Source organism: Lepisma saccharinum, chromosome 9 (genome assembly GCF_977018435.1).
Source record: "Lepisma saccharinum chromosome 9, izLepSacc3.1, whole genome shotgun sequence".
Taxonomy (NCBI): domain Eukaryota; kingdom Metazoa; phylum Arthropoda; class Insecta; order Zygentoma; family Lepismatidae; genus Lepisma; species Lepisma saccharinum.
The window spans coordinates 73,769,411-73,782,340 of NC_139237.1; the positions used below are offsets into that span (position 1 = coordinate 73,769,411).

Below are 12,930 nucleotides of genomic sequence, written 5' to 3' on the forward strand. Positions count from 1 at the left end.
GCAGGAAATTTTGTAGAGAATACGATGGTGAACACAAAAAACTGGTAACTTGCTTACATAATTTTAGATAAATTAAAAACGCAAATTTTCTGTGAAAACACAATTTTTACATTGTTTTCATTCCTAACGTTGAAACATGCCGTAAAATTTAGGCATTCATTATTAAAAAAATTGACACTGTTTTTTAATTGTTATAGGTGACGGTGGTACTCAGAATTTATTAATACTTTAAATCATATTTGCATTAAAAAATATTCAAATAAAGTATGTGGAGATTTTTTATATTCGTGCAGTAGAAAATGTCGTCGCTGGCCATTTTTTGTTCTGTAATTCCAAGTAAAAACTTCCAGCGACAAAGTTGTGGAGAAAATAATGAAATTATTTTTTATAACCACTCAAAGGTTCCCAGAAATATTACTCCCACGCATTTGGAGTTTCTTTTTAACCCGAACCGCACGCGAAGTAAGGAGACGTTGTCTGGCCATCTTGAGCTCGCTCACCGCAGCATTCCGGCTAATCACCACCAAGTTTTCGAGTTGTTATTTTATTTCCATTCAGTAAAAATATGAACTTCATGCAGTTTGTTATAATAGAATTGAAATTACTTAAATTTAATAATTGACAATTATTTCCAATGCTACTGTTGTGAGCAACATTAGTGCTGTCGCAAATACACGTTGTTTTCGTTTACATTACTGTCGACATTAATACTGAAATGAGATCACCTTTCAGTTTCCAACGTACACATAAATTCATAGACACCATATTAACCTTTGAAAGGCTTTCCAACACGTGACAAAATATGGGGCTTCAAGATAGAAATATGACATGCCTTGCTTGAGTCATTCACGTCTTATCAGTTCACGTGGGCCATAACTCATTTGTTTGTTTGGGTTGCAACTTGACTCTAACCCATGTGCCAGGTTCCCCTTACTTGAGTGAGAGATCTGCTTTGGTCTGTTTAGTCTTTTTTCCTCTCTCGATAAAGTGTTTTCAGTTGTGTGAGCGCTCAGTGATTTTTACTTTTTAAAGTGATTTCTGAAGTGTCATATTCGTACATTACACTCGCGTGTGTAGTGATCGCAATGGATCATATTAAAAAGGGTAACTGGAACGTTCACAGTATAATATTAATATTTACATATAATTATCATTATATATACAAAATACGTAACACCTTCATTGTGAAGGAAGGTAATCATTTCCCGGTGACATGAGCTAGCGCTGTATTGGCAACACTGTGCGGTTTCTCCATAAGCGCCGTTGTGTCTTCTGAACGTGAAAACGACTCTAGAAGGTTGAAACGTTACGTTTAGTTTATGTTTTATAATAAAATTAATTACTGCCTTGGTCAGCATATCGAGTTTTAAAACTGGAGGCACATAGTGGTTCGGATCTCACTTTAAACTGTAGGCCCAGTCCCAATTAACCTTACTATGCATAAGGTGAACTTAAAACACAAAATCAATCAATCAATGGGAGCCGAAAGTTAGCTTGGCCCAGTTGCAGGACCTGCAAGTGGCGCAGTGGTAATGTTGTCACCTTGCAATCAAGGGGTTCTCTGTTCATACAACAACTTTTAAAAACACCAGCTTTTACCGCTGTAGGAATGCAATTAATTGCTTTCTTTTCAGGCCTCGAGAGGGCAGATGGAGCTTTCGGCCCTCTGGTAGTCAGGCAGCCAACTACGAGAGATCCCAACTCTCAGTTGTACGACTATGACCTTGAAGAACACATCATCACGATCTCCGACTGGACGCACGTCCTCATGATGACCAGATATGCAGGGGCTCACCATTCTGGGGGCGACGATTTCCCCGATTCTATCTTGATCAACGGAAGAGGATTCTACAAGGTAAATCCATCGATAACATTGATGTACACTCACCGGCAATAAAAATGAGACACCTAGATTCTAAAATACTTGTTTCCCTGCAAAGTGTTGTGTGTGCTGCCTAACTATACGGCGGTGGTAGAAGTTGCCATTGAAAATTTGCTCTTAAAATCCACTTCTCGCCGTACAGTTAGGCAACACACTTAACGCCTTGATGGTATTTCAGGACCTAGCATGGGAGGAGTTTGAACTTTTGCTTTGGGGGGGGGGGGGGGACAGACTCTGGGAGAAGCATATGATGTACCTGAGGGTTATTGAATATCCCCTAGTTTATAAGGGGTCCGGAGGCCTTCCCCCGGAAATTATTAAAAAAAGAAAACAAACTTAAAAACACTGAGTTTTAGACATTTTAGATTTGAAAATGTTAAATTTCCTCTCTTAAGTAAACAAATATTAATTATAATATAATTAAGCCTTGTGTTTATAAATATTAATTAGTATATTGGTTGTCAGTTTTAAATGAAGCAAAACAGTACGATTATTGCATTTTGCATTTCATTATTTTTTTATTGATACAATACCCGTATTACTTTAAAAAAGTTACGGTACAATAGTAAGCTTCAGAAATTTTAGAAAAATTAAATTGAAAAGTTCTTTTGATGCCTCAACAGTAACTGTTGACTCAACAGAAAGTCATTTTACGTTTTTCTTTCTTCAAACTGTACACATCAATCAAATCGTCTGTTAATTTTTTTAACAACATCTGATTCAGAGCATACGTTCATTAAATAGTTTAATCTCTCTTGACCCATTGTGCAACACAACCAGTTGTGGATTCGCCTCATAGCAGAAAATGTCCTCTCACAAGTGGCACTATTTGATAGCAGAGTAAGAGCAATTTTCAGAAGAATGCTAAAATTTTTGTATGTTTCTGTATGTTTGCTCAAGACTGTGTCCACTATCTTTGGAACAACATTCTTCAAAGGCGCACTTATCTAACTCAAACCTGAATTTTCCATTACATTTCTTAAAATGGTCATTTCTGCCTTCAACATTGTTGTGTCAATACCAGGAATGGAGTAAATCTCAATGAAACGTGCAGCTCCTTCTTCATCCTGCGACGAGCTACATGACATTCGTTCAATTTATTAATTTAGACCAGACAACAACGACTCAATAACTGAGTCTCAACGATCCTGAAACGTTCAATATGTCATTAGTTCGAATTATTTGTATTGATAAACTTTGCCTGGTAACGCTGGTGACGCATGCAGATCGCTGGAGATTGAAATTTTATACCTTCTGATTTCAAATAGGATTTCAAATCATTTACAACTAACAATAACCACTTTCCATAGCAACGGCATTAACCCAATTTACACATGCGAAATTCCCCCCTTCTGTAAGAGAAGAATTATTCATTTAAACATTTACATTAACAACCAAATACAAATGGAAGAAAATGCTGTAGTACGTAAAAATGAACACAAGAAACAGTAAACTTGTTTATTGAATTGAATTTAGCACATATTTCCTGCGTATGAAAGCATCAACAATCTGTCCTCATTAAGTTAAGAGACGTGAAAAAACTGTCGATATGTGATCGAAAAATTACCATGCATTTAGCATGCACCTTTAATGCTATATAAGGAATTACAAAAGTCCTAATTACTTCCTAATTTGACATAGAACCAATCTTGGACCATGCTTCTCGTTTATTTTGGCAAGTGCTATGCGTTTCTTGCACGAAAATAGATCGTTTTACATGTGCACAGAGCCCTTTTCAGACATGGCGTCGATGGCCATTTTGTAAATAACGCATGGTCTGTGGCGTGTACTAGTACCGTTTCCCGTAAGATCCAACACACGCAAGATGGCTATCTCTTAAACACACTTTGCTTAAACGTAGTAAACACGATTTTCGAGAATTTTCTTCCTCTCAAAGTCACTTAAGATAATTTAATTTCCTCACCTGGTGTGTCGGGAACGAAGAATCCAGCACGCACGAGTCCACACTTTAACTCTCTCGTAACCGAGAGCTCGATTCCTTTTCAACGCTTTTTTCTGCGTTGTGCTTTTCACTTCATGCTATTATCTGCCGTTTTATCCTAACTGCAGATGTCAGATTCCTCCCGAAAGCACTGAAACCATTCTCCTTTCCTGCACTGTCGTGACATAACTCTGTTCACTCCATTTTTTTCTACCGGAAGTCCTTTTCGATCACCACGCACCCCTATCGATATCTACCATTCTTATTCGCAGAGCACGAATGACTTTACCAAACAACAATTTACATGATTTAGAACTCACACGTTATCAAATATGTGTGTGCGTTAAAGAACCCATTGTAATGCTTATTAAGATAAACTTTTTGCTGTTAATTAACCAATGGCATCTAGACCAAAACGCTGTATATTTTATTATTTTGCGCCATAACTGCGAATTGCCCATGCGTGCAGTGACCGACACATCAAAATGTCCTTGTGCATAAGGAAACCGCGAGAAAATCGGATCTCAAACAAAGGAATTTACAATTCAAATGCGCACAACGGTCAGAGCCATCTAGCGATTCTTCGCGTAAGTATTAAAGCAACAAAGTTTTCATATTGCATAGGCATTCCACCTATCGTGAATTCTCTGCACTAGACGAGTTCATCGTCTTAGGACCTGAGTTGGGCTACTTTACCCAGCAACACACACACGAAACCCAAGTTTCCAGAATACCTTATGACAGTTCGTCATAATCCAGACGAATAAATCTTTCACTGGCTTCAGCAACTTCCAAAGTTTCACCACTAAATCTTCTTTTCAGTTCGCCAATCAAAATATCCAGCAATGGATAAAAAAAACTCACTTGCATTTTTCTTCCAGTTTTCTTCACTTGGAAATGTAGAAAGTGTTTCAGCAGATGTCTCTTCTCTGGTTCTCTGGCCAACTGAAGAACAAACCAGATAAGCATCTCATTTGTTTGATATCAGTCTAGGCCGTTTTGAATTCGTACCTTCTTTCATCTCACCTCCACCTTCAAAAATGTTTAGACCTGATTCTATGTGAACACCCTTTATTCCATTCCATTTTCTGTCCCAAGTGTTTTCATTTCCCCGAGACTCAAGCTCCTTAATCACTCCGTTGGCTACACTGGAACTTTTAGCTATTGAGGTATCAGCTTTCTGAAGGGACTGGGAAATCATTTATGAGGGGGAGATATTCAGAAAATACTGATAAACATACAATGAAATCCAATGATTTTATAGCTGAAAGCAAGCCTTTGGCTTCAGGGTTTTTAGAATGTCTTAAATTAGATTCTGTCACAGTGAGTACAGCAGCAAGCCCAGGATAATTTCTCTTGACACTTAAAACTGAAATAGCTTTGCGAGACCAGCGAGCGTCGCTCAACTTATGGAGTTCACGAGGTCCAGGGTAATTATGTTTAGCTCTTTTTGCACTTCTTTGAATTCAGCATGGGTGTCAGGATAGCTAACGTATTGGTACAAACACTGCATGACATTAAAAAAAGTTGCAGCTTAAATTATTGTCCTTGCACGCTGCAACAAGCACTAAATTGACTTTATGAGCCAAGCAATGAACGTACATTGCATAAGGATTACTTTCCATAATGATAGAACTACTCGCTATTGCGACGCAATTACCGCACATGCCATCATGCCAGACGTCAAGATTTGCGGTATGGCTTCATAACAAAAATATAGTAACTGAACTTAATCATGTCTTATTTTTTAGTGTTTTTTAAGTTGGGGGGCAGGTCCCCCCTGGCCCCTACAGAACTCCGCGTATGGGACCTAGGTGTCCCATCTTTAATGCCGGTGAGTGTGCATGGCCGAATATTAAGGTAGGGTTTAACGTGTCCAAACCAGTTTGGTTTAGCAATCATTTTGCATAATTTATAAAATCAATTCACTATATTATTTGCAAATATTTTGATATTTTTTTTTGTTTGTTGTTTAGGGGTGACTTGCAAACGTAATGGATAATTTTTCTTTCTTCAGAATTCGAAACTGTTATATTGTCAATAATTCATTTTATCCAGTTTCAAAATATGAAAACCAGACAATTTGATAGATAATTTTTAAAAAGCTGGATATATAGAAATGTAAATGAACAATACGAATAATGAAAAATAATCATGTTAATGTTAATACAGTTTGGTTACACCGATACATGTATATATAATGAGATTTATGAAGTGGATATATATTTTACTGATTAATTGCAAAGTCTTAAATTGGAATAATAATTTAATACACTTTTGATAATTATCAATAATCAATTGTTGTTGATATTGCAACTTAAAATTTACTGTTTCAGAAGTACTGGATGGTATTTCCCATTATTTATCTCTGTGTATGGCCATGGTAAGTTACTAACCTAAATACAGGGTGTTTCAATAAAAAGGTAACTGAACGTGGTGTGTTTTGGATACTTTCAGTTACCTTTTTATTGAAACATCCTGTACTTCTTACTAATGTTCGTGCAGTCAAACTAAGATTTTTCTTCGTTGTTTATGATATTTTTGTTTAATCACGACAATCAGGAAACTGATGAATAGGCACTCACAAAGAAACACTTTTGCTGAGGGCCAGGACTCGATCCCGGTACACTTGGTGACTCCATTCGTCAGTGTGCTCGGTCTCTGAACCATCTCCTAATTCTAGTTTGTCAAAAATGTTTGACTTTGTTTTGAGACCTCTTTATGATTATGACTGGAGCTATACCCTGTCCCAACTTTCTCTGGAGCATGGCCGTGGAGTTATCCTCCAGAGATAACTGAGACAGGGTATAGTTTAAAGGTGGAATGCGAACCACCGTGCAATGTACCTCTGAACCTGGGAATTCTTGATTACAAGGCGGCAACTTTATCCACTACTCTATCGGAAAGACCCTCTAGTACGTACATAACGTATCCTTATATAATTTTAAAGGATTGTTGAGAGCAAATTTGGAAGATGGTTCGAACAAATCACTAGTCTTCCAGCCAATCAGATTGCAGCCTCTTTGTCCCGGGTTCGAATCCCGGTCGGGCTTGGTTGTTTGTGAATGTCCATTCATCAATTTCATCATTTCATCACTCATCCCCATCTTCGCAAATTAGCCAAGAGGCACAAAACGCGAAGTAAAATAAACTAAATCAATCAATCAATCAAGATTGCAGCCTCACAATTGAAATAACACTGTATTCTGTTTTCCAGGATTCTGACACGGGCGTGAAAACTGACATTCCAGTTTCGAAGTTTGTTGTCGAGGAAGGAAAGAGATACAGATTCCGTTTGATAAGCGCCGCTTCCTTGGATTGTCCCATTCTACTCTCTGTGGACGACCATGACGTCACAGTTATAGCGACAGATGGCGTTCCTGTTCGTCCAACCACTGTCAGGAGTCTGGTCCTATTTCCAGGTATAAATGGACATTAGCTTTTATTCTCATATACTATATGTGAATACGGTATATCTAGAGGAGAGATTGTGTCATAGAGGATATCATTTTTCTTCTTTAAACATATCAGTACCATAAGTCCCTGCTGATAAAATTTTAAAAGTATTGAAATTGAACAATTTTGCTTTAAAGTGGGTAATAGGCTATATACTACTAGCGCCAATCTGTGTCCTAGGAAAATGTGCGAACTTCAAGCTTTCAAGAGATTGAAATACGCGACCATTAAAGCCACTACTCCCAGGTCACATGTACAGTCACGGACACTGCTGGGTTGTAACAATTCCATTGAAAGTCAATGCATTCGTTACAACCCAGAACTGCGCGTGACTGTACAAACATACCGGTGGATCAGTGTAAAAGAAAAAAAGCTCACAGACGAGAGAGAAGGAGAGATAATTTAATTTATTTGGTATATTTTACTTCGCTTTTCTGCCACTTTTGGCTAATCGCGAAGATGAGGATGAGTGATGCTGAATGATGATGTGTAGCGAGCTGTGATAACTAATCCGCCACGAAGGTCAGCAGAGAGAGAGAAGGGGGAGGGAAGAGAAATGAAAAAGCGGAAACAAAGAAGATAAATAAACTATATATAAAGCGTGAGAGAGATAAAGGGATAAAGAAATATAGAGAGAAAAAGAAATGAGGCAAATTGGAAATTAAAGAAACAGAAAAAACAAGGAAGATCAAGGAGAGAGGAAGTATGCAGGAAGTAACAGATACAAAATTGGGAAAAGAAAGCTGGAACTAGGGAAAATAATCATGAAAAGAAAACAAGAAAAGAGATGCACTTGAAATGGAGATTGAGAAAATGAATAGGCAATTGTTTTCTAATTCCAACGTGTTTAAATCAAATGAAACCACATTTTCCCCTTTTTCATAAAGTAATAGCTACAAGATGGAAGTCCTTATCCGGTTTCTTCAGTTTGCCCTAAATATGTTTCACCAATCTCACTTTCTTATTTTGACTATCCTGCAGGAACACTTAAATTCCGTTCAATCTTTTTAACGCTAATTCCAAAGGGGGGTCAACTGACCGGTTCGACCCCGCCCTCGCGACGCCAACTCATTTTCCAATAGTTATTCTCTGCATGTATCCATTTCATTTCTAATCTCTTATTCCTTGCAGGGGAACGATACGATGTTGTTATCACAGCGAATCGACAAGTGAGTACTTATTGGATAAGAGCTAATGGATTAACAGATTGTGCAGACAGAAAATGCCATCAGGCAGCCATTTTGTCTTACGAAGGGTCCGAAAATGAAACACCAGGTGGCACTCCAGTCTCCTATGCACCAGATTACCCTGAGGGAAAGGTAAATTGTCCTTCAGTACAATAAAGCTTGCTTTATTATTCGTCAGAAATGATTATTATTAAATTCCAATTTCTTATTACATTTTAGATAGACTTCAAATTGATCCACTAGATGGGTGATTATTTAGTACAACTGCATTTTTCATGGTAATACATTTTATACTGTTAAGATACAAAAATACTAGTTATTTTCGTTTATTGTTAAATCTTGCATACAATGTTTATAGAAATCTTGACAATTAGGGGGGGGAATTCTGTCAAAAAATTTACTTTCAGCGACTTCTCATATAAAAATATTCTTTCTCTTCTGATTTTAAAAACTAACTGAAACTACTATTTTGATTTAACTGTCTGTTAGGTATCCTTCTAAGTTGATTTGATTCCTTTATTATTAAACTCCATTTTTCAAGCTAATTCATCTTATTTTTACTTTTTCTATTCTGTTGGAATGCCATGTAACTGAATTTTATTGTATGATAATGTTTTTCTTTAATTCTCTCGTAATGGCCACTTTCATGTAAATCCATGTTAAATCCGACTTCAAATATATTGCGAAGGTGTGTCCAACTGAAGGTTGAAAAAAGCACTAAGAAAAAACTTTGGCATCATCCATGTTGAAGCGGGTAGCGTATCGTGGTATGAGAAGGCTGGTTTACATATCTAAACGCACGGCTATGTAAATAACCACTTAAACCTCCGGGCACAAGGGGTTGTGCTCCAACGTGGAAACAGCGCGAACTTCTGCCACCCGCCTAATTTCATGGCCGTGCCTTTAGTTTTGTGTCCGTTCTGTTTATTCAGTTCATTAATCATTCTTATCGTTAAAAAATAAATATGCTGACCAAGGCAGTAATTTATTTTATTAAAAACATAAACTAAACGTAACGTTTTAACCTTCTAGCAAGGTCTTCTTTAGACTCTGTATCAAGACTTTTTTGTACTTGATACAGAGTCTGAAGAAGATCTTGCTAGAAGGTTGAAACGTTACGTTTAGTTTATGTTTTTAATAAAATAAATTACTGCCTTGGTCAGCATATTTATTTTTTCATAATCATGGAAACTTGGCTTAATGATGTTATTCTTATCGTTGTTTATCATATATGAGCACCAAACAGGGTGGATAAGAATCATGGTTTTTATTTAAAATATAATTTTTGTTGATCTTTTAAATTTAAATTGGATTTACAAAAATGAAAACACGCTTAAAATGCTTGTGTGTTCTTTGGCACCATACATATAGATATATGCTTTTTATAGAAATGCTTTTTCTAGTAAACGGCCCTGTAAAATGTTTGAACAGTTTGATTAAAGAAAATAAAAAATTATATGCAAATATACTGTACCTACCATGGAAATATTTGTTGTGTGTTTTAATGAAACTATAATAATTTCAGTAACTTTTCTTCCAGTGAAAATAAAACATTCTGCAACTTAAAATATTAACTTAAATATTTTTATAGACTTCGTAGCTGACTTTTGGAGATTTTCTTAATGGTAGTTTGAAAAATATTAGCTGTCATGTTCATTTACAGTTTAATGATAATGACACCATTTATGATTTAACATGATTAGTATTTTGTATATTTTTCTACACAAAATGTTTACTATTTTGACTATAAAAATTATTTAATTTTAAATCGAGACAAATATCTGTTTACATTTTCTTTCGTATGAGCTTCATACCATCAGTACATGTATTTTATTTCCGTTATTTTATTTTCATAGAGCCTAATAAACATCATTAAATGATTATAAGATTAATGTAGTTTCATCAAAAGTGATTCTGATATCTACAAATTCCTTGTGTACATTATTCTATAAATTATTACTTTAAAGTGATTTAACATCCACGTTGGTACAGTCGCGGACACTGCCGGCTTGTAATGAATACATTGACTTTCAATGGAATCGTTACAAGCTGGCAGTGTCCGTGACTGTACCAAATCAACGACATGCAGGCGTAACCTAGATACATTGGCACTCTCAACAAGTGATTTGGCGAAGGCGCATAGAGTCCATGTGAGCCGTGTAAGCCCAGCTTACACTTCTATAGTTCCAGTAAAGACAAAATTCTTAAAAAAAACATGAACGACTTAAGATGACCGGGTCCCTCTCCGATTTTCTTCCTATTTGGCACACTCACTAATTGACGCCTCCTAATCACGAATCTGAAGATAAAAGTTGTCGGAAACGTCTCGAAATTAAGCGAAAACGAGGCGTTAGTTTTCGGAATGGAAACCGTCGATTTTCGCGAAATTTTTTGTTTCGCAAGCAAATATATATATTCCTGATACTACCACGACACCAAATTTTAAGTATGTTTGCCTAACCTAACCGAAACTAACCTAACCACACGTCAATGGTTCGTGGGGCTAGCGCCAATGGTTCGTGGGGCTAGCGTCAATGGTTCGGAATTATTTTGCAATTTCTAGACGTTTCCGACAAATTTTAACTTCAGATTCGTCATTAGCAGGCCTCAATTAGTAAGCATGTCAAATATGAAGAAAATTGGAGAGGGGTCCGGTCATCTTCAGTCATACCAAAAACATTTTGTAAGGTGAAGTCGGATCTGTTTCAGTTCATATCATCATTTCAGGTCCTGAATACAGTCAACGGGAACTGTTCTGACGTGGAGAAAACCCTGTGCGTATCGAAGCTGGAGGCAGTGGAAACCATGGACCCTTCCCTTGCTGGAGCAGTTGACCACGTGTTTTACATGGGAATCGACATGAACGTTGTGGACAATGTGAATTTTTACGACATAAATCATTATCCTACGTACTTAGGTAAGATACAGCAACATAATGACTAGGACAATGCATTTGATGATCTTGCTTCATTAAAGATTGAAAGATTACTCGAATACATAAAAATGCTTGTGGAACACCCTTACAGTCTGGCTAGGGGCATACACACAATGCTCGAGGGTGTGTGGGGGAGGTGTTATTCTTCCCGACTGGGAAATTTATGCAGAGTAACCCCCTCAACTGTCTCATTGTCACCATGTTAAACATTGAAACATCCCTTCAGCATAGTCCCAAGGTTCGAGCAAAGATACCCTCACTTAATAATTTCCCCTTCAAGCACTGGGCGTCAACAATATCCAACAATGTCGAATGATTGGTTTGGTATATTTCACTTCGCTTTTCTGCCACTTTTGGTTAATCGCGAAGACGGAGATAAGTGATAAGATGAAATTGATGAAGGGGTACTCACAAAGGGCCTCCCCGATGGCGCTCTGGTAGCGTCGTCGCCTTATAATCAAGGGGTCCCAGGTTCGATACTCGGTGTAGGCCTATAGTGGTTCGGATCCTACTTTAAACTGTAGGTCCAGTCCCGATTAGCCATACTGGAAATAAAGTGGACTTAAAAACACCAACTCAACTCGCAAAGAACACCCATGCCCTAGGTTGGGATTCGAACCCGGCACTCCTGGGGTTGTAATGCTTTGTGCTAACCACTCCGCCACGGAAGTAGGCTATCCGAAATGCCAATGAAGCATTTAAGTTAATGACGAGGTTTCTGAAAGTTTCATTTAATTCCAGTTAAAGCATATATAGGCTAATCGAGATTTGGCCTACAGTTTAAAATGGTATTCGCACCACTACCTGCCGGGTATTGAACCAGGGACCCCTTCATTACAGGCTTGAGTTAAGGAAACTTACTTTAAAACTCACCGAAAGGAGATGTTCAAGACGATTGTCTTCGTTATTTCTTGTACATCTTGTCTGGACATGACGATTCTACTTCGGTTTCCTGTCCAATATGCTCTGTCTCTAAATTTTGTTTCTATCGATGCACTGTAGAGGGATTCAGAATTTTCCCGCCTAGAACTGAAAATAAATTCTGGAAACTCCTGCATATTTCGCAAAAGCACATATGAATAGTAAACAAAGCTCTCGTGTTTCACTGCAAATTTCGCTTAACCCATAGAGGAAGCCCTGCACTGTTAGAACTGTCAACACAGACTGAAACGCGGGTAAAAAGCAACGAAACGTCGTTGGGCGCACTGCATGCTGGGAGTCGGCGATCGACCTTGAGGTAGCCGTACCGGGAGCAGCGAACATTGCGGTTGCGTGGTGAATCATCCACACTGTGTTCGTGTAGGCTCTTCTTTAGTAGTGTGCAGGCGGTCCAAGAACCGCTGGGGTAGATTTTTCCAAAGTTCTCATACAATGTATTCGTTGCTTGTTTCCTCCATTCGCATAAGGGGCAAATGACGAGACATTGTACTCACTTTCTATTCTGTGACAAGTGATGAATTCAGGTGGTGGCCGAGGTGGGAGGGGAATCCCTTCCGAAAATAGAAAAGTCCACCCCGAACATTTCAAG

At 37.7% G+C, this 12,930-nt stretch overlaps 1 protein-coding gene across 1 annotated transcript in view; it reads left to right on the top strand.

The window, feature by feature from the left end:
• Window positions 1-12,930, top strand: part of LOC145992143 (multicopper oxidase 3-like) — a 77,185-nt gene that overhangs the window by 60,920 nt on the left and 3,335 nt on the right. The window contains exons 5-8 of the mRNA XM_083128412.1: window positions 1,635-1,855; window positions 7,042-7,246; window positions 8,412-8,599; window positions 11,195-11,384. Of these exons, the coding sequence (XP_082984538.1) occupies window positions 1,635-1,855; window positions 7,042-7,246; window positions 8,412-8,599; window positions 11,195-11,384 (804 nt within the window). The remainder of the gene's footprint in view (window positions 1-1,634; window positions 1,856-7,041; window positions 7,247-8,411; window positions 8,600-11,194; window positions 11,385-12,930) is intronic.